The following is a 25,962-nucleotide window of genomic DNA, read 5'->3' as shown; positions in this document are numbered from 1 at the left end:
GGAGCCAGCAGAGTGTTGATCAAATTTATTTTCATTAAAACGTCAGCTTTGCCTGTCAGCGGCCTTAGTCGCCACTCGTCTCCCGCCTCGCCACGCCCTGCCTCGCATGTGCTGCGGTTGGCAGTTTGCTGGCGCCTCATGTCCTTGTTGACGCTGTTCGTTGTGGCTTTGTTATGGTTGGATTCACTTACTTTCTTTTCGCTGTCTTTTTTTTCGCTTTTGCAGCCCACGAAATTGAATTCCGCAGAAATCGCTTTGAGTTCGCAATGTGTGCCCCACACATTTTTATTATTTTATGACACGGCAAAAAAACAAACAGACAGACAGACCGACAATACTTCAGTCAGTCCTCCACTCGGCCCGTTCCATTTGCTGATTTCGTTTTGTTTTCTTTTATTTTTGTTGTTGCCAAAATTGAAAAGCTGCGAGGGTCTCGCATGAAATGCAATAAAATCGGTGAATTTGCCACCAAATAACTAAAATTGTTTACAGTGTATGCGAACTAGATAGTAACAAAATATTTTCCATACTTCGTCCAGTCCGCAGTCTGCATCTGTTTGCTCTGCTGCGAGGTTCTGTTTGCCAACCGCTCGGTTGGGTGTTTGAGGAAGCGTGCTCCAGTTTCAGTTTCAGTTTCAGTTTGGGCTTTATTTTTATTTTTAAATTTTGCTTTTGATTCGAGCTGTCACATCGTCACATATATTTGTATTTAATTTGCAAGCGCTGTTTATCAAGGACTTGATATCCTCCTCGCCGTCCCTGACACACTTTTCGGCCAGCTAGAGCTGGCGATGGCGATGGCGCTGGCAGTGCCGCTAGCGGCCCAGGAAGCCGGCTGAATTCGCATCGAAATGCGCGCCTAGTTCCCTTTCTCTTCACCCGGGAACAGGGGCCGGTAAAAAGATTAATTACTTGAATCCGGCTGACGGTTAGAACACATTTCCCGTCAGTTAATTAGCGAAGCTGCAGGCAATCACTCTCTTCCTCTCTCTCTCTCTCTCTCTCTCTCTCTCTCTCTCTCTCTCTTAATCTCTAACTAAAATAGTCAGAGGTGGGGGATAAGAGGAAGACAGATAACGTCTATCCCCATACTGAGCTCAGCTAACACAATGGTCAATTGTGCGCGCATTTGGTCCGTAATTGTTGGCATTGATTATTTATGTGCGACAACGAGGCTGCTGACAGATGTCATCGCTTTTGTTTTAAGTGTGTCAGCTATTCAGGCTCTGCATTCCGGGACATCAATCATGCTCAGCTTAAATTGCACGGACTCTGAATAATTGCAGAAATTCTAATTACTTTTGATTGGTTGCAGATGTCGTGCAGCTGTCAGCTGAACCATGCAAATGCCTTGCGGAATAAGTAGAAGTTTTTGCTTTATCGCTATCGTTATGATACATTTCTAGTTTGGAATAGAGAATCAGGTTGGGGAGTGTTCGTCTAAAAGATGGCCTAAACAGTGCGAAGATTGCGTACACCTCAGGAATATTCGTGGATCCCTTCAAGTTTCTTCTTTCTTGTCGTTCCCAAACTCCCATCTTTCATACAAACGGACATAAAGCGACAAAACTCGTCGCCATATTCAAAAATCTATATATTTACAGTACTTTGTGGGCTCTGCCATGGCTTCTCTGTTACCATATACTACAATCATTTGTTCACAATGAGCTCGGTTTTGTAAGAGGCATAAATTCCTAAAGTTATTATGAAGACTGATTTGTTCCATTCCTCTCTATTCCTTACTTAGGCGGATTATGCTGAGCCAACGATCGTTTGATGGGTTTCAATGCTCGAGCAAAGTGTCCAAATTTTCTCTAAAACACTATCGCCGAACACTATCGCCTGCTCGTGTTTAGTACAAATCATGCAGGATAATAATTAACTATCGCTGAAAGGTTCCTAAATTGAGTTTATTATATGTGGATAATAGAGGTCAACAGGGCAGAAGAAAAATAATTATAATTGACTTTGAGGTACAACAAGAAGACTCTGCTCAATAATCTGTTTTCTTCTTAAATTGCGAGTGGAACGAGTTGGCTTGAATTCCAATGCGTATTATCATCCGCGCTCTACTCACATAACTAAGACTTACAGCACATTAAAATATGCCAATAAAAGCGAAAAGTATCTTAAAATGCTTCAGCAGGGGGCAGCATCAACAAAAGTCATAAAAAAGGGAATTAAAATACAAAATTAAATGCGATTTGAATGCGTCCAAGCGTAGGACTCCGCACTCTAAGCGAACGGCGAGAGTAAAAGCCAAGTTAATTCCGTCTGCAGCTTGTGCTTAGGATTATTTAAATGAATATTCGTTGGCTTCTGTCTTGGGGGCATTCCGTTCCATTATCTTGTGTATAAGTAATTATGCCAGATATTACAACATCACCCAAATTTGCATATGTATATGTTGGTGAATGTCTGTGTGTGTGTGTGGGCGTGGGTGGGGCAAGAGACCTCTGGGTCAGCGCTGTGCATACATCAATTGTCAAGCCAATGCCTTAGCCCTGTCGAGCATGAATATGTGGGTCACAGCCAGATAACTGTCAGCTGATACTTTTATCTATATCTAAGCCTCCACCTCCACCGGTATCCAGCCAATCTCTGTGTATGTGTGTGCAGCGTGTCTGTGTGCTCTAAATGCGCTTTGCCTGAATCCGTTTGCCTTTGTGACAGCTAACGAGGCTTGGAGCTCAAGTGAAGGGCTCTGAATATGCAGATTAGAGCTAAGCAGGATGGCCGATGCGGTTGCAGTTCGAGTCCCAGCTCTATTTTTACAACATTTCTCTCTTAGATGACCGCGTCAGCACTGATGCTCATAGCTTAAATTAACAAAGTTTATAAAGTACGTATACGACCTGTTGAGCAGGTTGGATATTTTAGAGAAAGCCAAACAAAATCCAGGTAAATCTCGAAGCGTTGAACGCTGATTGACCCAGCAGCAGTCCCACAGAATAACAAAAAGAACAAGTCGAACGGCAGAGGGAGAGGGTGAGTGGGCGGATATGCAAAGCGGAACTACGAGGACAATTTGAGTCCATTAGCTGTTAAGCCGCACCACAGGCCAAAAGCAGCATAAACACACAGAAACACTGAAACAGAGAAAGCAGCGCTATAATGTCATCACACCGCAGCAGCCAGCGAACAGAGCCATTCAGGGATCCCACTGACAATGTCCTTCAGCACCTACCCTAGCCGACGAAGTCGCATCTGATGCTGGCCGGCGCGGAAATTTGCGTTATATTTACCCAGTCGACTGTGGTGCACCCAACGGGCTTCTAAACATCCCCTGCCCGGTGGTCAGTTTGATAGCCAGCCAATAAATAAATGAGACTCCCAGATGCAAGCAATTGCGATTACACTGTGCAACAGGGCGTATGTATTCCGCAAACTCCAAGTCGGGCAATAGCTTTTCCATCAGATGTTCGATTTCGGAGTAGGCGAGCATCAGAGTTAGAAATGTTATATACACAATAATGGAATTGAATTCAGATATTCGATCAAAGGGTAGAAGAGCAACTTCAATAAGAATCGTTGCAGTTTTTTAATAATAATACTACTTTTTAACATACATAGTATTAAAATCCTGTACTTAACAGTTTGTACTTAACAGTACAATTAGTTTTGCTGATGTTATATTTGGTTTAGCTGTAATTATTATACAGGCTATATTTTGTCGGCTAGTGTTATTGCTGTTGCGTGCGTTGAAGGGGAAATGCTATTATGCTGTGTTAAATTTATAATTACACACATTTAGCCATGTGTGTGCGTGTGTGCGGGGGGCATGTGTGTGTGCATTTGCATCTAGACATTTGTAAATCTGTGATTAAGTGCATCGGAAATGCAATTTATATCCAGTTTCGGAATCGGAAGTTGTCGTTGTCAATAGTCAGAGTCAACTTATTCTATGAATAAGCACTACAAAAACTGATTTCATTGCATGGCCATTTGAGTGTGGATTACATAAGTAAACAGAATTTCGAACATAATTACTTCATTATGCGCAAATATGTAGTTTATGCCCCAAATAGGCAATGCAATCAATTCAATTTGGAATTCAAATTGACAGATTTTAATTGACTTTGCAATTGTTGTGATTCTCTCAGATACTTTGCATAGCTTAAGCCTTTAGGTGCAACTTAATTGATTTGCTATGCCACTTATTTTCTCTCAAGAGCCTCATTTTGCTGCTAACACATATAAAGTCAGATATAAAAAACAGGTAATTGTAGATAGGGTAAATTGGTTTTGTGCCCAATTTGTTTATTATAATACAAGTTAATAATTGATTAGGGTCAACCTGTCTCTCTTAGTCTTCTCTGTCTGTTCATATGATATCCAAAGGCCAGATTAATAAAGTAACGGCAACCGTGTTATATTATTAGAAACAATGTGAAATACTTTATATAGGTACATATATGTACACACACCCACGAACTCACATACACACACATAAGGCGTATTTAAAAAATTTCGCAAATATTGATTACCACATATCGGTTGCATAAATATGTTGCGCTGAAATCTATTTAAAGTTTGCATAAATTATAAGTTTGTTTGTCTTTGGGGAGGATCAAACAATCCGTCAATTTGTTGACATTAGAAATTAGCATATTCGTAGCGCTGGCATCAGAGCTTTTACCGTTAAACGGAAACACTTGAAAGGTCATAATACATAATACGCCCACACACATACGCACACACACGCACAAGCAAACCCGCTTGAATATTCTTGTGGGTTGGGCTGCGTGGGATTTGTGCTTACAATATTTGGTTTGCAAATTAGAAAAACTCTTATTAATTATTTTGAATGAAGATTGTTTTGTTCAAAGACCAGTTTAGTTCAGGCCTAAAGTACTTTACAGTCGGTCAGTCCCGGATAGCGAACTCCCAGATCTTCATCACATGTTCGTTAGAATTTGTATCGTTATGAGACCCACGCCGTACTTGAGTCGGCAGAACAAACTCTTAAGTTTGTGCTTATCTAGTAGCCAAGCTAGCTTGAGCAAATTATTTGACAGCATATTTCATATGAGATTTATGTGGCCCGCCCTTTGGCCTCTGGACGTTGCTGCTCTGTGTGTGCTCTGACGTACGTAAAGACTGGTATTTTGGCTTTTCTCCTAATGCTAAGAATTAGTTCATGTTTCAGGCCCCGCCCACTCTTTTACACAAAGTCGCAATCTCACCTAGGTACACAGACAGCGCCCACACCCAGCTCGTTGGCTGTGGCATTTTGTTTTGCTTTAGAGGCGGATTTATTTTGTGCTTACTTTCATTTGTTTGTTTATTTCGCTTTTCGCATAGTCACAAAGGTCAAAGGCTGCCCACATTTCTCCTTTGGCCATTCCTTTTCGGCCCTTTGCCGCTCGTATGTGGGCCACTTCTCTGTGTGGGGCGTGCATGGGTGTGGCAAGCGCCAACTAAATGGCAGTTTGTTATAGAAAACGTGTTGAATTTTCTATCTGTACATATTTTATTCACTATTAAGCACCACCAGATGCAAACTACTGGCTTGATACAACCAAATGAATGTGATGTATTCAGGGAACTAATTATGTCTGACGAGATACCTGCAAGGGATATATACATATCTAATGAATGCCACAATATATGTGTATATACGTTCATATACACGCCTTTTCTGCCTTTTTCTGTTACTGAAATTTGTGCTAAATATACCCACTCATATCGCCTCGTAGGTTTTAGTGTCGACTTAGCATGCAAATATATGCAGAATGCTAAATAATTAGATTCAACAAAAGAAAAACAATTCCGTTTTTATAATACACTTTATATAAATACCTTTCTTTGTTATATTGTGTAGTTTGCAAACTCTGCTAATATCTCATGTTTTTATTGCTTAGAACATGTTGGGGCTCGATATCTGATATCGGATACACACAGCCCACATTATAGGCCTGCTAGCACATAGACACTTGTGCATATACATACACATATATACCATGTGGAGGACATGGAGGACTCGCCATCAATCCGCAGTCAAAGAAGAAAGAAAATCACGTAAAGAGATTTCAGCTTGTTTACAGATATATTTGTTCTTGTCACAATATATCAGAGTCTTTGTGCTTAAGCGCGACTCGCTTTGCTTTCGTTGTCAACTTTGCATTTTAACAAGCAATTTATGGCCACGCCGAGTTTTCCCGGGAATAAACCGAAATAGCAAATATTATGTATACGCCGTGAAGACAGACTCAAGCCAAATTGTAGCTGTTTACTGTCTGCTAGGACAATGCGCTGTGTCTGTGGCTCCATTCGATGGGCTTTCTTTCTTTTTGAGGCATTCTGGCATAATTAGCATAAATGTCATAAATACTCCTAGTTGCCACGCCCACGCACAGGCAGCGACACTTGGGCGCATGTAAGTGTTGTTGTAAGTGGGCCTCGAGTTCGGCATCTCTTATTATTATTCTCTTTTATTTTTGGAAGCCTCCCTCAAGTACCCACCTCCCACAATCCCTCTCCCATACGCAGAGAAAATATCGATTTATTTTTTTCCATTTAAAATTAACAAACAAATCAAATCAAACAAATGAAACGAAGAAACATAGAGCAAAAGCGAAAATCAAATCAAATCAAATCGAATAAAAATGTTTGTGCGAAAAGAATGCGAAAAATCAAAACAAAAGCAAAGCAAGGAATAACAACAACAAATGGTGCGTTTTCCGCTTTTCCTGAGCTTCAGCAAAAAACTTGCCAAAGACCTCAACAACAAAATTCTGGACTTTGAAGAATGTGTATTTCGGCAACGAAGACTGCAATCGTTAGGTGCGTGGAATACAAAGCACAGCCAACACGTAGCCCGGCTCTCGACTGCAACTGCTGCTGATTGTGTCCTTGAGCACAATGCACTGCCCGTTAAGGAATTCCAAAAGGGCATTCAAAGCATTTGAGGCGTGCAGCTCGAGGGTTAGAGAGACGAGCAACTAAAAGCCAAAAGACGCCATCTCTGACTAATGCGTCTCAGTTGTCTTACTGGAGGAAGTCTCGCATTAAACTCGGCTCCAGTACTGCGCTGACCTCTCATGCCAGCTGAACTCCGCTGCGTGCATCGGGGCGTATGCGTAGTGTGTACTCATAATACTTTACAGGCTGAACTGCAGCTTGCGAATGCTGACAGAGTCAAGTCAACTTTTTCATTGATGTGCGATGCAGAAGAAAAAATTCCCTTATGAGCAGAGCATACCTGACAAGGTGACCCACGATGAAGTTGTTGAAGTTGATTCGAATGAAAATGTGACTTGTAGGCAAGCAATTGATTTTCTCTGATAATAACTTATCTTGATTTTTTGCAAGTAATATTTACTCGATTTTGTAGAAGAGTCAAGGTAGGCACGCCTAATGCATTGAGCGCTGTCAACGAAAGGGCAGTCTTTCTTGGCTTGTTTTCTTTTAAACTACAATTAATATTCTCAATTTAGAAATAGAGCATATTCATATTAATGTGAGACCTAACCAGCTGGCTGAGCGATTTCCCAGGATATAATGAAGCACTTCCTGAATGTTCTAAGCTAATTCTTTGATATATGAATCTTAATTAGAGAGTATGGAATCATGATTAAGTTAATATGATATTTGTTTTTTCACGATTTTGTCAACAAATTCTAGAAAGTTTTTCATTCCAGCCACTTAGCTTGACGATTTGGGTCAGAGTGAAAAGGTCAAAGATAGAATTAATAATTTCTACAAAATATTTTCAATATAGCTAACGAGTGTTTATTAAAGTTGGAATTCAAATTGATTTTTAATATATTTACTTATAATATTTACTTATTCATGTACTTTCCCATTCATTTATTTCGTTTATATGTATATTGCTTAGTGATTTATTTACTTGCTGCCGTTCAGCGTGTAAGTAATACATAGAAAATTGATTTTGCTCCTGCCGAGCTGCAATTGGGTCAGTTAGCGCTGCCTAGTCGAAACTACAATTACAATCGAAGCAAGTGGGGAGACTCACCTGTAACCAGGCAGGAGTATTTACAGTTGCAGCCAGCGAGCGGCTTTCGCTTTGTCACACTTTATTGGGGCTCGTCTCGATGCTCTCGTTTGTTTAATCGAATTGGCTCTAGGCTGAGGGCTACCGTGGCCGTTGCCGTTGCCGTTGCAGTCGCAGTTGCAGTTGCAATTGACGTGCCGCGAATGTTTCAGTTCCAGCAAAAGCCAAAAAAGAACCTGTTTTGGATAAATTTACAACAGAGACGGTCAGTTGCTCTCGCGCGACTGATGAATGGCGCCTCGCTGTGGCCTTTACTCGCGGATTCAGAGCACGGCGCAAAGTTCAGTGTTCGGTGTTTGGTGTTCGTTGGTGAGTGTGCTCGGTGCTCGGTTCGGCATTCGCTTGATGAGAGTTGGGGCTGAGTTTGTTGTTGTTTTGCCTTTGACTGGAGGCAAATGGGCAAACAATTCTCAGTTGTCGGCAATGCGACCGGGAACTGGGGACTGGGCCAATGGGCCAAGTGCGAGCGCAGCGAAAACAACAGCAACAGCCACAACAATGCCAAAAACAACAACAACACCACCAACCAGCAACCAAGGCAGCGAAAGCGAAACGGAATAAATGCTTTAAATAATTTATTGCATTTTTAAATGTCTGTATATATATGTTCGAAAACAGAAGAAAGGAGGGGGGGGGCAGAGAGAGAGAGACCGTGAGAAGTTAAGATATTGCTCCGCACAACATAATAAACACAAACTATGCACAATTTCAGTTTTAACAAAATTTTATATCCTTTAGCCACCTATCTGTGCGGATTGGAACACGTTGGGTTTTGAGTTGAGCGCGCGTTCGCCTACCGCTTGAGAGAGAAAAAAGTGAGGCGTCCACTCCGTTGCGTGACTCGAACTGAATTGAAAAGTTGGCGTTGCTCGAGTCTGATGGAAAGTTCGCCTCGCCGAGTTGCCTCGAGTTCCCCGACATTTGATGTTGGCTCGTCGTGCTCCTCCTCGTGCGAGTGTGTTTTCGTTTCGTATCTATAAAGTTTATATTTCCATTGACACCCTTTCCCCAAGTGTAGTTGCCTTCGCTTAACGCATCTATTCTGCGTTCCACTTCCATTTCGTTCCGCGCGAAAGCTCTCGCAAGCTCTCTCGAATGCTCCAGCTGTTTGCTATGCCATTTCCAGAATGCACAAGAATAACAACAATTGGAGCTTTTACATATGACCTAACTGAACTTTTGCTCTTTGCTCCTTTGCTGTCCCATTGATATCTGACACAGCTGTTTCTGCCTGCGTGCATCAATGTGTTCCTTAAAGTTAAACTTAAAATGAGATATAAACGGCTTCATTTCAGAGTAGTTTATTAATTAAATTAATTTGAATTAATTAATATATTCTTCATATTACATTGAGTCGTTTGCTATTATGTTTATAAAGGCACATGTGCTGCACTCACTTGCTCTGTCAGCAGTGAAATGTTTTAGTTACTCGCTTCCAGTTCGAAAAGCTCTTTTTCTGTGAGTGCTGCTGCTGCCGCTGCTGCTGCCGCTGAGCTTTCCAGTTATGTAACAAGCAGGCGGCTACTCGCAGAGCTTTTACTCAGCCAAAGCAGCCTGTTCGCTCCGCTGTTCGCATTTCATTGATGCCCAAATATAGGTCAACAACGTGCTTCGTGCCCGGCGGTTGTGGTGAAGATAGCGAGGGGCGCATTGATGACGGCAGAGAAAAAGACATCGTTGGAGGGTTTATCAGTACAATCGAAACAATGCTGCCGCTGCTACTTTGTGCTAGTAAATGCATACACACACATGCACAGTGTGGGTGTGTGTGCTTCTCCCTCTCACTCTGTCTCTCTCTGTATTGCTCTGTCTTTCTCCTTCTCTTTTGCTGTGACCAGACATTGCTTAGGCGGCCAGCATGAAACGAACGCGAAAACAATTTGCACGACAACATTGCGTATACGCCCCGTTATCATCAATGGCTGAATTTATGGCCGACCTTGTCGGCAGACACAAATATTTGGTGCATTTGTCACGACTCATTGCTGTTGCATGGCATTGTGCGTTCCATAATTAAATTGAGCGTGGAATGCTGTATCTTTTCACTCGATGCATTCCACGAATCGGGTTGAACATTGAGCCGAAAATTGGTACTTTCGCTAAACGTATTTTCTGGATCGTGGATTATCTTAAATGTGCTTCAACGCAGCCGAAGGTAATGGAAACGAGTTCGTTGCATTACACCAAGGACTTACTTAAGGCATAATGCGAAAGCTTGTTCAGTGTAAAGGACCTCAAGGACCTTGTAGAGCTCGCAGCTTGCGCGCCTTCCAATGCCCCAAAGCTAAATAAAAGCGATAAACTTCCTATTGAATGGCTCAACAGACGCATTTCTGGAAGTCCAGCAATAAAATGTATTTCAAGCACTTGAAAATTCCATTTAGCTTATCGCAGAGCAATTTGTGTGGCCACGTTTCCACAAATTATCTACGGAAAACAATGAATGAATATTTGTTATTGGCTCACGACGCTTGGGGCGAAGCCATTCTTAAGGGAGATATTATAGCCAGTTTCTAGACGGTAAGTTTTGTTGTTGCATCATTAATTATTGCCCATAAATCAGTGGCAGTTACAATGAACAATGTTTATTTAAAAATATCTTGAAAGTTACTTATGAATTGGAAAGGGACTCATGATCGATATTAAATGAAAAATATACGAACGTTGCAGTCAACCGTTACCGACTGCAAAATGCTCACATTCATTCACAGCCATAGTGGGCGGATCGGGAACATTTTTACACTTCATAATTTCAGGGTTTACACAAGGATATGTTCAAATGCGTCGAAAAAAATTGAATTTATACAGGCAGAGAAACAGACGGACAGACAGAGAGACGAACATTGCACAAAACCAATATACATATTTCAGTCTAGTCCTTATTGAAAATAGTTAACTGTTCAATAACAGTGTTCATTTACCATACTGTTATTTAACAGAGTAATAACAGTGCGGTAACAGTGTACTGCGAATATGCTGTTAACTAATACTTTTCCCTCTATTACTCATTTCTGACAGCCTAATACTTCCTAAAATCGCATAGATATTTTGTTGAAGTACCAGGCCACAGAAATGAGAAGTAGGGTGCAAAATATTCGTTAACAGTTCAATAACAGTGTACAGTTACCAAACTTTTATTTAATAGAACAATAACATTATTCTGTTGAATAACATTTCAACACTTTCATTGTGCTAGTCATTTTTGTTCGCCTGATACTTTGAAAGTAGCCGTTCAAATTTTGGACACAATAACAACAGAATATTGATTCCCAGTAAAGAAACCCTGTTAAATAAAAAGATCCGTTTGTATATTTAATCACCAAAAATTTTTATTGCTTTTTAGATTTACACAGATGTAAATTAGAACATATCTCTTAAGTTATATCATGTTCGGGTAACTTAATACAGTCGTTGTTTATCTTTGCTTTGTATGCGTATATCTGCCATCAGGGATGATGATGGCCTCCACAATGAGCTGAACAAGCGCTTTAATCTGAACGCATTAAAGCTATTTTCGAATACAATGAATAGTTAGGAAACCGAATAGGCGGTTCTTACCTCTAATGACTCATGATGAGTTGTTCTTTAGCTCAAAGCAAAAAATACTCTTTTCTCTCTCTCTCTCTCTCTCTCTCTCTCTGTATCTCTCTCTCTCTATACAATATATATCTGTATCTGCCTCTCTTCGTATATCCATCTCCCTATGTCTCTCTCTTTATTTCTGTCTCTGTCTTTATCTCTGTCTCTCTCTCTCTTTCTCTCTATATATACATATCTGCCATCTCTCTCTCTCTCCCTCTATCTCTTTATCTCTCTCTCTCTCTCTGTCTTTCTCTCTCTTTCTCTCTCTTTCTCTCTCCTTCTCTTGTACTACATCTCTCTTTGAGAGGGGGGACTTTGAGATAAAGATTTAGATTCAATAACAATAGCAATGGGAATTACATCAGCATAAACATTTTATGAGCCGATTGCAAATTCTCTGTTTGTTTATTTTCATGGTCGCAAATGCCTATGTGCTCATATCGAAGGTATTTAACTTTGACTTTTATAAATGACAGCACATTATGATTAGGACTCTGACATTTGTGGAGATAACAGAAAGCACTATGACAAATCGTTGTGCAAGTACAGCCAAAAGTCTCGGCAGTTGAACTTTGTAGTATTTATCGAGTTTTTAAACATGCATCAATTACTAGTTTAATATTAATATTGACTTTCTTTGTGTAAAAGAGAGCATTATTATAGAAACTATTTGATTTTACAACGATATATCTTGGAAATACATAACTTAAAGTATTTCATTTGTTGCGCAGAAAATAGATCATTAATCAAGCCATTGGCACACTTTACTTTATTGATTAGAAATGTCATCCATTTTGTAAGTCATGTCGAATCAGTGATTATATAAAAATATAGCTCGTATTTTAAGAAGTATGCTCTATTCAGTACATAGATATATTGTAGAGTTAAGTTTTATGTCCTCATTCATTAAGTGAAAATAGTATTGACTGCCAGTCAAAAATTTGATCGAGTCGCGTTTTTTGGAATATATTTTGGAATATACAGCCTTAAAGTTGACTTGTTGATAGCATCATGAGTAGACTAGTTAGCTAAATGATCTGCCCATTGAGAGGTGACAAACTTCAATTTCGCAATAAGCTCAGCTGGATTATGGCATCATTTAGGCCGTGCTGAATGTAAGTAATTAGCAGAGGCGTAGCTGGATGATATGTGCTCACATCCCAAACGACAATTAGTGACTCATTGGCGCGTTATATGGCTAGTTATATACACTTGGTTAAATTGTCGCTTGGATTGGCTCATTGGCCGATAAGGACGCTTCAGAACATCGATAGATAAGCAGATTTTCTTTAACAAATATACTTCATTTATTTGACTCTCCTTTACATTTGATAGTGCGCAAAGTGAATTCCCTGGCCGAGTTTTCGATGTAAATTTCCATATAATTTTGCACACTTGATCGAATCCAGCCATATGGCGAAACGACGCGATAAGACTAGACGGGGCTGCCAAAAACATATTCAATATTCATTATCAATATCAACTGTGCCGCCGACGCCGCTCTGGGAGATAAGAAACGAAATGACAGCAAGGGCCACAGTAGTAGACCTCCCCGTTCACAAGTTAACGAGACTCCGGGCCGAACAGAACTTCACGGTCGAGAACCAACCAAAAAACGAAAAAATAATAATAAAATACAAGTGAAAACGGCTGTCAAAATAAACACCAATCGTTGGACAAATATTTGTTAAGCAATTAAAAGAATCCACGGCGCGAGTGTCTCGGCAGTGCTCCATCGAGCGTTAACTATCCAAAACTTTCCGCGAAACGGTTTGAAGCTTCTCTCTGCTCATCGAATAGGCAAAATGTCTGAATTTCTAAGGGAACATGTAAGTTCTCAAAATATGTCGGAAAGCAAAATAAAGTTCCGAAATAAAATACTCTTTCGGTCATAATAAAGCATAAATAAAAAAAAAAAATGAAAGAAGATACAAAATATGCCTATGTTCTATTAATCAACAATATAATATAACTATAAATAGATAATAAAACCCAAATGAAACCATATTTTTTATAGTTCATTCGTATTTGAACTGAGATAGTTATTATACATGGAAGACAGTTTGCCTAAAGTTTGTTATTTTCAATTAAAGCAAGCACATGATAAGCCAGTTATGCTCCTTATCGAAAGAATGTGTGGCAGTATTTTAGTGGATAATTATAATGATCGACATAAAGATACCCTGACTGAGCACTCCTGCCATAAGTAAGATTAGCAAATCATATATGTGCTTACCCGCTCTAACTGCTGACTTTGATTGATCGCTATCAATTTGTCGATTGTCGAAGTGCTATAGTAACCGACTAGCTGATACCCATTCACAGTTGGATGATTAGTTTTGGTTATGAAATGTGAAATAAGTGACGCCATCTGGGCACTCTGAGTGGCTCCTATCCATACGTGTGTTCAAATCAAAATCCAAAGCCCACTTGTGTCAGCTGGCAGCTTGATTGAGTCTAGGCGTATGCGACAGTTAGATCATCGTGAAAATTAGTTTGCAATTAAGTAAACATTTATCAACCTGATATGGGGACAACATGACCTCATATTTCAGCCAGCATTTGAAAATCACGCCTATAACGGAATATTCTAATCAGGAATCAACCTTTCACTGTGGACTTAGCAGCATTTATTTATTTCCCTTGCTTTCGGTGGTGCTTAGTCATACTCCTATCAAATAGACTTCGGCACAGGTGTCTTATGTTATTAGAGATAAACAAGGAGCAGAGATAATGTATAATACATTATAATATGCATTGATATCTGCTAATTTCTGTCTGCTCGCCTAGGATGAAATCTTTCTGAAGAAAATCTAGTATTTTATTAGAGCCAAGATTGCTTTTCGCAACTCTCTTTTGGCAGTCATTAACTGTTTGTTGTTGTGCCATGTTTTCCGCTCCGATTGTAAAATTCCGATAAGACTTTTTGTTTATCGACATTCCTGCGATAAGATAAGCACATCGAACATACATATTTGATTCTCCTGCTGTTCGCCTATTGGCTACCGTTTGCCTGCTTCATTATTCAAATAAGCCACCAAATAAATGCTGAAGACTTGAAGAGCTTTACTCAGCTTTGATAAGTGTCATTAAGACTTCGAGTGTTATCTGCGGTTTCTATATTATACATAGTATAAATGGATATATTTTATATGGTCTCATTCTTGACAAAGCTGAGAAACATTCTAAATAATATAATAATAATAATAATAATAATAAATGATACAAATTAAGCAATGTATATTTTATTACTATAGAATCTTGAGTTGAAAACAGTTCATATGTTGAAATTTATGAACTGCTCTGAGCACAAGATCTCTTATCGAAATTTATGTTGCGCCCATAATTGTGGTAGCTGCCAAAAGTGTCAACTTTCGGGGCAGAGATATGAGCAACATTAATTGCTTTACATGACGGCAGTAATCGATTTCTAAACACCCGGAGTTCCTTGACATTGGGTAACAATTTCTTTACCCAGAAGGTCTCGATACCGATATCTAATCGCTCATGTTGAAGTGAGGCGCGTGTACAACACTTTTATTATTACATTGATAAGATCTCTCATTTGAGTCCCATTGATGATCAATTGCAGGGCGAATACGTCTGGGTTAAGCCGCAGCACACAAGCAGCGAGTTCGCAGTGCCATTCGGAGCTCGCATTGTGCGCACAGAGAAGACCCAAACTCTGATCTGCGATGATTCCAAGAAACAGTTCTGGGTGCCGGCGGGCGATGTGCTCAAGGCCATGCACGTGACCTCCCACGCGGACGTGGAGGATATGATCACACTCGGCGATCTGCAGGAGTACACGATCCTGCGCAACCTGCAGACGCGCTACGACAAACAGTTCATCTATGTAAGTAGACATTGGTAAGCACTAATAGTGTCCATGCTAATGCCTGCTGATTCCTCTGCAGACATACACAGGCTCCATGCTGGTGGCCATCAATCCCTATCAGATACTGCCCATCTACACGCATCGCGAGATCCAGTTGTACAGGAATAAGAAGTTGAATGAGCTGCCTCCGCACATCTTCGCCATTAGCGACAATGCGTTCCAGCGCCTGCAGCGGTTGAAGGAGGATCAATGCGTCGTGATCAGCGGGGAGTCGGGGGCGGGCAAGACCGAGAGCACCAAGCTGATACTGCAGTACCTGGCTGCCATAAGTGGCAAACACTCCTGGATTGAGCAGCAGATCATTGAGGCGAACCCAATCATGGAGGCCTTCGGCAATGCGAAGACCGTACGCAACGACAACTCCTCGCGTTTCGGCAAGTACATTGACATCCGCTTCACGCCCGAAGGTACCATACAGGGTGCTCGCATACAGCAGTACTTGCTGGAAAAGTCCCGCATTGTGTTTCAGAGTCGCGACGAGCGAAACTATCACATCTTTTACTGCATGCTGGCCGGGCTGACTGCGGCAGAGCGGGAGAGGCTGCAGCTGCAGGAGCAGTCGCCCAGCCAGTACCACTATTTGGCACAGGGCGGCTGCTTTGCGCTGCCTGGCAAGCAGGACGAGAAGGACTTTGCCGACATACGGGCTGCCATGAAGGTGCTATCGTTCAAGCCGGAGGAGCTTTGGAGCATACTCAGCCTGCTCGCTGCCATACTTCATTTTGGAAACTTGCGCTTCAAGGCGACTGAGGTGGCCAACCTGGAGGCCGCCGAGGTGGACGATCCAGCGAATTTGCGGCGCATAGCCCAGCTCTTGGGTCTGCCAGAAGCGCCTCTCAACGCGGCCCTCACGCAACGGACGATCTTTGTGCATGGCGAGCACGTGGTGACCAGCCTGTCCAAGGAGGCCGCCCTGGAGGGACGCGATGCCTTCGTCAAGTCGCTTTACGACGGCATTTTCGTGCGGATTGTGAAACGCATCAATGAGACGATCAACAAGCAGCCGGAGCAGCCAGTGAACAGCATCGGAGTGCTGGACATCTTTGGCTTCGAGAACTTCGACAACAACAGCTTTGAGCAGCTGTGCATCAACTATGCCAATGAGAACCTGCAGCAGTTCTTTGTCGGTCACATTTTCAAGGTATCAACCAGCTTGCAGTCAAAATAAGTGAGAGTACGTGTCTAATGCTATTGGTTTTGCAGATGGAGCAGGCGGAGTACCAGATGGAGCATATCAACTGGCAGCACATCGAGTTCCAGGACAATCAGGACATTCTCGACCTGATTGGCATGAAGCCTGTGAATATTATGTCCCTCATCGACGAGGAGTCCAAGTTTCCCAAGGGCACGGACCAGACGCTGCTGGAGAAGCTGCACGTGCAGCACGGCAATCGCTCCATATACGTCAAAGGCAAGACGACCCAAGCCTCGCTCTTCGGCATTCGGCACTATGCCGGCGTCGTCATGTACAATCCACTGGGCTTCCTCGAAAAAAATCGCGATTCCTTTAGCGGTGACCTGCGTAACCTCGTACAGCGCTCCAGCAATAAGTATCTGGTGGACATCTGCCCGCAGGAGCTACCCATGGACACGGCCAAGAAGCAACCCACTCTGTGCGTCAAGTTTCGCAACTCGCTGGACATGCTAATGCGCACCCTGTCGCAGGCCCATCCCTACTTCATACGCTGCATCAAGCCCAACGAGTACAAGGAACCCAATGTAAGTAGATCGAATTTTCAGATCAGTGAAAATCTCAATGTTAGCTCTTTTCTGGCAAAACTTTGTAAAGCATTCTAAGAGTAATCTACGTTAGTTTCCCAAAATAGTGTGAGGCTCTTAAATACCACATGGATTCTATATCAAGTCGTTATTAACTCTTTGACGAAATGACTTTCATCAATTTCAGTACTTAGTTAGATAATCGTAAATCGATTCAACGAACCATTTCCATCCATTTTCAGAAAAAATACTACTACAACTCTCTTACTAATATTGATACTAATTTGTGTGCTTTTTCCTTCTACAGAACTTTGACAAGGAGCTGTGCGTCCGTCAGTTGCGTTACTCCGGCATGATGGAAACGGCGCGCATTCGTCGGGCGGGCTATCCCATACGGCACGAGTACCGAGCCTTTGTGGAGCGGTACCGATTGCTGGTGCCGCGGACGGGTCCTCTGGACCAGTGTGACTGCCGGTTGCTGGCTCGCCAGATTTGCGAGGCGGCGTTGCCGGCTGACTCGGATCGTCAGTTCGGTCGCACGAAGCTCTTCTTGCGGGATGAGGACGATGCACTGCTGGAGGCGAAGCGTTCGCGGGTGATGCTTAAGTACATCGTCACCATTCAGAGAGGCATACGACGCGTGCTCTTCCGCCGCTACATGGAGAAGTATCGTGTGGCTATAGTCACAGTGCAGCGGTATTGGCGTGGCCGGGCTGAGAGGCGGAGGTTTTTGACCATGCGACGCGGCTTCCACAGACTGGGCGCTTGCCTCGCGGCCCAGCGGCTGACCACACAGTTTACAATGGTGCGCAGTCGCATGATAAAGCTGCAGGCTCTGAGCCGCGGCTATCTGGCTAGGAAGCGCTTCGCCCTCGAGCTACAGGCCAAGCGGGCGAAGCAGAGGGAATCACAGCAGCAGCTGAAGCTACTGAAAGAGCAAGAGCAGCTGCGCCTAAAGAAGCTAGAGCAGCAGCGCCTCATGCAGCAGCAGGCGGAAGCAGAGCAGCGGTTGAAGAATAAGCAGGCAGAGGAGCAGCGCCTCAAGGAGCAGATCGCTGCCCGCAATGCTGTGTCCATGGCTGCCGTGCATCAGCCCAGGCGCACAAAATCATTGAAGCGATCAGAGCAGCCGCAGGTGAGGGTGAATGTGATTCCTGCGCCCACATTGCAGGCGCGTATGTCACTGCCGCCGCCCCCTCCGAATGTGACAGTTGCGCCAATCGGTGCCAAAATGAATGGTAATGCACTGGACAGCCCCGGGTACATGGACGTGGAATCATCGAAGCAGATTGTAGACGACGTGTTCGGCTTCCTGAATGACGAGCCCGACGTGAGTGGTCCACTGGGGCCGAATGTCAAGGAGAAGTCTTTGATATTCGAGCGGCAGTTGCGCTTGCGCAAAGACGTCCCCACCAAGCTGCTGTCCCGCCCCGTCAACTACTATGAGGCGGCGCCTCGAAAGATTGTCGATCAGACGCGCCTCTAGCAGTTGCGAGTGCTCGGGCAGCCCTGAACAAATTAGTCAGAGTATATGTTATTTTAAGTAGTTGATAGCTGATATTATCTAAGGAGTGCGATTGAAAGACATCCTTCGTTTAACGCAAGCATCTCTTCCAATCGCTTCACACGCTGGGTAGGCCATGGGAGAGTGTTTCACCTGTACATACGTTACATCAATGTCGGTTGACATATGTACATATATGTAGAGCCTATGCATACGTACTTGCTATCGATTCGTTTTGTGATCGTTCTTTTTCTATGTACCAACCTATAAATTATACATATTTTGTAAATAAAAGCCGCTTCGGCGGTGAATATCTAAGGAATCTAGAGATTTGTGCAATCCATTTCGTCTTTTCTTCATTACACGCCTTTAGTTCTGGTGTATGTGGTAGTTGCTTTCGGATATTCCATATGTGTTTCCGTTCTTGTTGTTCTTGTTGTAGTTGTTGATGTTTGGTTATTTCATACTGTGCGTGTTACTATAGTCAATGTCCAGAAAGTTATCTGATATATATTTTTGGACTGCAGCACAATCGGCGGAAATTAGAACACATTTCTTGCTTTTGTTCCTAATCTATTTTTAATTTTTAATTTGTGAGATAAGAGTTGCCTTAATTTCGATAATATTTACATATAGAATAGGGCAACAGATTAGAGCTTTAATAGTTCTCAAGATTACTAAATAGCTTTTTGTTTTCTTTGATTATCTTTTGGGAAAGTCGCGCACATAACAAAAAATACTCAGCGCCTAGTCATGGGCAAATAAAACTTGATTTCCTTAGTCGACGTATGTGAAATAAAATACAAGTCGATTTCCTGTCCTTCAATTTACTTTACCTTCATATTTCCGATTCTTAGCTTGAGTCTCCTGTGCGAACCTTAATATATTTATATGTGTGTATGTATCAATATTTATTCACATGTATTTATTCATTTGTTTGGTCCTTAATTCTATATAGACCTCCATAGGTACGCGAGGAAAACCTGCACACATATTAATTAAACTATAATAGTTATTCAATCAACATAAAATAAGTTTTGAAATGAAACCAGAGTAAACAACAAAACATTTTAAATATTTATTAACAACAACCATATAATATTCAATTTCCTTCGAGTTCCGCTAGCTAGAACCCATATACGCACAGGTTGAGGTGTAGCCAGCAACTAACTTTAAAATAAAAAATTTGTCAAGCAAAGCCCCCGCTATCGCTAATTAAATAAAATGTGATTGTAAATTGTATTCGGACTCTTATCGGATCGAAAAATCTTCGGCGCAGCTGTAGCATAGAAAACCTTAAGCGCTCTGGCCGCCTTGACAGCTGGCAGCCACATTGATTATAACTGTCTAAAATTCAAATGACTAAATGTATTTATAACAAATTATTTCCGCGATCGTGTGTATAAGAGAAACCATATGATAAATTTAGGTCTTGCATGTTGGCTGTGGAATACCCTTATTGGAGCTTTGTTACATTCATTAAGTTTTTTTTTCTGGTTTCTGGTTGATTGGTAATTGTAGTCAACTGTGCAATATACTATTTTGATGTGTTACTCCTATTTTTAAAAATAGATTAATCTGAAAAAGACCAACAGCATCAGCTCCGCTGGCACCATTCGATTGCCCAAGCCAACCCCTCGTAATGTTGACACTTCCGACTTTAGCTTCTTAAAATTTGCCTCCACGTACTTTAGCAGTGGTATCACATATCAGCACGAAAAGAAGCCCCTCAAACAGGCCCTACTAAAACATGATCTGCCCCTGGATCAAACGGCTGCTAAGGTAAGTGACATATGATAGATGTGATAACTAATTGCCAGACTTACCATTATTCCTTCAATGATTTAGGCCATTTGGATAATGATTCTGCGCTTTATGGGCGACCTGCCTGAGCCAGTTCCCAATCAGAGCCCACTCTCTCTGCGTAGTCCACAGCTTATGCAGGAAATAGCGTCTATCTTAGGCGCCAAGCCCCGGCGCTTTGTTAGACAAACTGTTAAACGTCAGCCAAAATCTTTTGGCAACGCTAATGGCCAACGGGGAGCTGAAGAGTTCTATCAGCTATGGCTAAATGCTGGCAGCAGTCATTTGGATAAGATTCATTTCATCATCGGGCACGGCATCTTGAAAGAAGAGTTGAGGTTAGTCAACAGTTCACACAGAGTTCCTTTTATACCAATCTGATATAGATTATAATTGACATATTTTGAAAATCACTTAATTTGAAGCAGTGCTACTGTTAGGGAACTAATGCGATGACTTTATTATCCGCCACATATGCCTAAAGCAGTGCTGCTGTTAACAACGGACTTATACTGTTAATCAGACGAGATCTGTTAACATTACTATCTGGCAAACAGCTTTAGGCAGCAGCACACGTTGCTGCACTGCTTGGCTAGTGCACTCAGCTAAGCAGTGTAAAGCAGTTGCTGTTAGTAAATAATACATATGTATATGAATCAATTCAATCTCATGTATTAGGTTGCTTATTATTATAGCCTTATAAATATTACTGTATTTTGTATCTTACAGGGATGAAATTCTAGCACAGATATGCAAGCAGCTTTATCTAAACCCCAGTCGCAGCTCGATCTCCCGAGGCTGGCTGCTGCTGTCGCTCTGCCTGAGCTGCTTTCCACCCACGTTGAATTTCGAGCCCTATTTGCGCAGCTATCTGAAGGTGGGCACTGCCAAGCTGCACGCAGCGCCAGCTCTGCAAAATCTGGAGCGCACCTTGGCCAATGGAGCGCGCTCACAACCACCATCGCTGCTCGAGCTGCAGGCGATTCGAAGTCGGCAGCCCCTAAAGCTGGCTATTTATTTGACGGACGGCCAGGCGCGCAAATTGCAGGTGGATGCAGCCAGCACAGCCCGAGAGGCAGTGCAGCAGCTGAGCGATGGACTGGAGCTGACCGACAGCTTTGGCTTCGGCCTAGTCTTGTCGTTAGATGAGAAGCTGATGCCCCTGGGAGCTGGGCGTGAGCACATCCTGGATGCCATTTCCAGCTGCGAGCAAAGGCAGCTGGATGCGCCCTGGAAGCTTTATCTACGCAAAGAGGTGTTCGGTGCCTGGTATGATCCCACACTGGACCCCAAAGCCACACATCTCATCTACAAGCAGATTATGAGCGGCCTAAAGTGCGGTGAATATCGCTGTCGCTCGGAGAAGGATATTGCCATGATCTGCTCCTTGGCCACCTACATCGAGCAGGGAGCGGTACCCGTGGCCAGGCTGACGGACAGCCAACTGACGGCCTTTGTGCCTCGGGACTTGCTGGCCCCAGGTGAGCGCGCTGTCCGCAATTGGAGTCGTCTAATTGCTACCATGTACGAGAACAGCGCCTATGTGAAGAAAGGGCAGGACCCGGAGTCGCAGCTGCGCGCTATGGAGGACATTTGTCTGTTTGGCCATCTATCCTGGCCCATGCGCCATTCTCGCTTGTACGAGGTGCAGCACGTGTCCGGCCCCAAACTGCAGAGCGAGGATCTAATTTTAGCCATCAATGCAACAGGCGTCGCGCTTATTGATGAAACGGAGCAGGTGCTCGCAGGCTGCAGCTATGCCGAATTGATCAGGGTTCAGTACCAGCCCAATGATCAGATGCACGTGCTCACAGCGCAGCAGGAGAACTTCGTGCTGCAGTCGAGCGAGGCTCGTGATGCCGTCGAGCTCATTGACTACATGATGCTGAATTTGCAGCAGCGCTCCAGTTACGGCGTAGTCATTCAAAGTTCTCAGCCAGACCAACTGAAAGATCAGCTGTCCGTAGTGCCCGGGGATCTAATTCAGTTCGAAGCTGGCGTCATGGGCGCTCAACTAATGGCAAATGATCCGCAATGCAGCTGGCGTGGATGCTCGAATGGGCAGTGGGGTCAATTTATAGCCAGAGATGTGCGAATTTTAGCCACACTAGTGAAGCCCAGCTCACACCTACAGCAGATATTCAAGGAGCGAACAACGAGCGGCTTGGTAGAGGAATCCACTTCAATGAAGCCCACAAATGCTCCGCTTCGTCGCCAGCATAGCTTGGCCAAGTTTGCAGACTTGCAATTCAGGGAGCGCTTTGAGTTCGTTTTGCATTTGTAGATTTTAGTTTTGAATATGTATTAATTTAATTTTACCGCAGATCGGATTTGTCGCCTTTGTGGAGATATTCCGCTGAGCCGCTTAAGGCGCCGCTCCTTAGGGCTCTGCATGCCAAGCCGCATTTGTACCAACAGGCGCTAGTCATTCATCATCACATACTGAAGGTAGGCGATCCGAGATATGCATGGTACTAACTTTGTAATGTAATGTGTACCTTTTCCTTAAGTACATGGGTGATATAGCACGTGGCAATCTGCCAGTGAACACGGATCTAATATTTCAGCCGGCACTGCAAGATGCTTTGATCTGCGACGAGGTCTTCTGCCAGCTGATGAAACAGCTCACCGAAAATCCCAAGGAGGTGAGTGAGCAGCGTGGCTGGGACCTGCTCTACTTAGCCACAGGGATCATGTCGCCGAGTGTCCTCATAATGCGGGAACTGGTTCTGTTCCTCCGCCTGCGGAACGATTCACTGGCCGATGCGTGTCTCCGCCGTCTGAAGCGTTCTGTGCAGCATGGCCAGCGGAAGCTGGCGCCACATCTGATTGAGGTTGAGGGTATTCAGCAGCGCTGCCTGCACATTTACCATAAGATTTATTTCCCGGACGATACGGTGGAAGCATTTGAAATCGAGTCCCACACGCGCGGCGCTGCACTCATCACTACGATAGCACAGCGGTTGGAGCTGAAGTCTCAACTGGGCTTCAGTATCTTTTTGAAGATGGGCGAAAGGATTTATGCCATGCCAGAGGCTGAGTTTGTCTTCGACTTTATTACAGAGCTGATGCAGTGCTTGCGCCAGCAGAAGACCATTCGCTCCAGCTGTGATGGCCACTACCAGTTACATTTCATGCGAAAGCTGTGGATTGACTGCCAACCCGGCAAAGATCTCAATGCGGATTTGATCTTCACCTACCCACAGGAGCTGCATAAATACCTAAAGGGCCACTATGCCATTCCACTTGATGTGGCCCTCCAACTGGTTAGTCTGATATACAGGGCGGATCCAGATTATGATGAGGGCCTGCCGCTTCAAGACCTTTTGCACCGCCTAGTGCCTGAAGATCTGCTGCCATTGCACACTCTTGCCGAGTGGCATCAAGTGCTGGGCCCCATGCTCAAGAGAGACGCTGGCCTCGGCGAGAAACAGGCAAAGCTAATGTTTCTGCAGGAGCTTGCCAAGCAACCATGTTTTGGATCTACGTTCTTCGTTGTCAAACAGCTGAACGACCAGACGCTGCCCGAGCATCTACTGATTGCCATCAACAGTGGAGGCTTCCACCTGCTCGATGTGAACTCGAAACATCTGCTGCGCAGCCACAGCTATTCGGAGCTGGGCATGTGGAGCTCAGGGAAGAATCACTTTCACATACGCTTCGGAAATATGATTGGCGCCGCAAAGCTGCTCTGCAGCACCACCCAAGGCTACAAAATGGATGACCTGCTGACCTCCTACTTGCGGTACTTTAATGATAAGTAAATGATAGCAATAAACATTGGATTATATGTACTTCAAATTGTGCGCCTTGTCGATCAGAGCAACCATGCCAGCCATCAGCTCCTCGCAGTTCGCCAGGATCTGAGCGGGTGGCAGTACAAAGCCAAAGTTGCCTTTATCGCGAAACTCAATGGTGTAAGCCACTTTCTTGTTCAGCTCATTAAAGACCCAATCCACAGACGAACCGGAAGCGACATCTGCAAGAGCGTCATCCCTTTTAGTTGGACGTGAGAGTAAAGACAGGGAACTAACTTACACAGGACGGAAGCCGTGGAGCCATGAACATAGTCGGTGCTGTAGACTAAATTTTTAATGGCACTGCCGAAGGCAGCGCCTATTTCAAGTAGGTCGTTGTAGTTCTCTGGAAACTCCTCAGCTGTATGACCGTAAGGGGAAAGCAACCACTGACCATAGGAGTGGAATGAGAGGTACACGTCGAACTTGTCCTTGATGGACGTTAGGTAGTCGGCCAACGCCTTTGTCTCTGGCTCTGACCAAGGATCCTCGCCAGCATATGTCTCGCTGCAGGGGTCCGCCGAAGCACCATTGTTCTCCATGAAGTGCGAGTCGAAATTGCGATTACCGTCGACTCCAATACACTTCGAGGTGGCGTGTGGCTGCCGCGTCTTGCGCCACAAGCGGTTCTATAGATAGGTAACCGGTTAGTGCTTACTTGTCAGACATGTGTATATATTAAGTGGCTCACAGATCGATGGGAGTACTCAAAGCCATCCACATTAAACACGGGAATAATATACCAATCATAGCTCTCGGCCAAGTTGCGCACTTCTTCCTTCTGCGAAGTAAGCAGCTCGTTGATGAACCAGGTTGCAGTGGCGGAGGTGATCCATTCACGGGCATGGATGTTGGACTCTATGAATATGCCGGGCTTATTCGCCCCATGGGAAATCTTGATGCCACGAATGTTACGCCCCTCGTACGATTTACCAATAGAGAATTCTTCGGTTACGGTGGGATATGTGGCAACAATGTTATCTAACCATTCGTAGATCTCGGCCAGCTCGTGGTACTGCCTCCAACCAAAAGTGCCGCTATCTCTGCTGGATACATGCTCGTCGTCGATAAGCCTAAACACCAAATAAAACTTTATAATAGGCAATTCTCCTTCTTATCGCCACTGTGTGCCATTTATAGCATCGAAAATCATCTTGGGTCCACTTACTTTTGTACATTGGGTATCGAGAGCTGACTGCTAATGCCATACAGCTTAAGAAGCAACTGAAAGTGCCTTGAGGCAGCGGGGCTGACCATTATGTCTACCTGCTTGGAGTGCTCATCATACTCCTTCCAAACATTGAACTAAAAATCAATTACAAAAAGCTATATCAAATCTATGTCTATAATATTGAATCCTCTACATGCCTTGTCGCTGAGTTCGCTCAGTCTGTTTATTAGCGATAATTGAATCTTGTTTCTGATGCTGAGGCGATGGACACTGTAGTCATCGTAGCGCACTTTCGGTGGGTCCTTGAGAGTCCCAGCGTTGACTAGGACTACAAGCGTTGCTAGCACCCATATCACACGCATTGCTAAGTTTGACTGAATGATATCGAAGTCGAGTCTATACTTGATAGCTACGTTGCACTTTCCAAGAGTTTTATTATGTTGAACTTATCTAAATTATTTTATTGATCAT

General features: G+C 43.5%; 3 protein-coding genes across 4 annotated transcripts in view; 1 reads left to right on the top strand and 2 right to left on the bottom strand.

The window, feature by feature from the left end:
• Positions 1-8,886, bottom strand: part of LOC6575572 (slowpoke-binding protein) — a 34,768-nt gene extending 25,882 nt beyond the window's left edge. Inside the window, exons 1-2 of one of the 2 annotated variants that reach the window (XM_044009033.1) lie at positions 8,815-8,886; positions 7,979-8,193 (exon numbers count right to left, since the gene is read on the bottom strand). The gene's annotated coding sequence lies outside the window, so the exon portion shown is untranslated. Of the gene's footprint in view, positions 1-7,978; positions 8,194-8,759 lie in introns of both variants that reach the window. The other variant, XM_044009034.1, reaches the window with a different exon arrangement.
• A 4,277-nt stretch (positions 8,887-13,163) lies between these two features.
• LOC6575571 (myosin-VIIa) lies at positions 13,164-24,324 on the top strand. The gene is made up of 10 exons (XM_002001544.4): positions 13,164-13,428; positions 15,192-15,455; positions 15,517-16,638; positions 16,701-17,216; positions 17,524-18,546; positions 20,293-20,502; positions 20,569-20,861; positions 21,253-22,788; positions 22,848-22,971; positions 23,034-24,324. Exons 1-10 carry the CDS (start codon positions 13,405-13,407, stop codon positions 24,285-24,287), a joined length of 6,366 nt encoding a protein of 2,121 aa, XP_002001580.4. The 5' UTR covers positions 13,164-13,404; the 3' UTR covers positions 24,288-24,324.
• On the bottom strand, positions 24,245-25,868 carry LOC6575570 (zinc carboxypeptidase). Its single transcript, XM_002001543.3, has 5 exons — positions 25,689-25,868; positions 25,489-25,625; positions 25,012-25,393; positions 24,562-24,949; positions 24,245-24,502 (listed from the first exon to the last, which is right to left on the bottom strand). The coding sequence occupies exons 1-5, from the start codon at positions 25,851-25,853 to the stop codon at positions 24,309-24,311; spliced, it is 1,266 nt and encodes a 421-aa protein (XP_002001579.1). The 5' UTR covers positions 25,854-25,868; the 3' UTR covers positions 24,245-24,308.
• Between the last annotated feature and the right edge of the window lie 94 nt (positions 25,869-25,962).

This window comes from Drosophila mojavensis, unplaced genomic scaffold (genome assembly GCF_018153725.1).
Source record: "Drosophila mojavensis isolate 15081-1352.22 unplaced genomic scaffold, ASM1815372v1 contig_36, whole genome shotgun sequence".
NCBI classification, from domain to species: domain Eukaryota; kingdom Metazoa; phylum Arthropoda; class Insecta; order Diptera; family Drosophilidae; genus Drosophila; species Drosophila mojavensis.
This window is presented reverse-complemented; position numbering and strand designations above follow the sequence as displayed.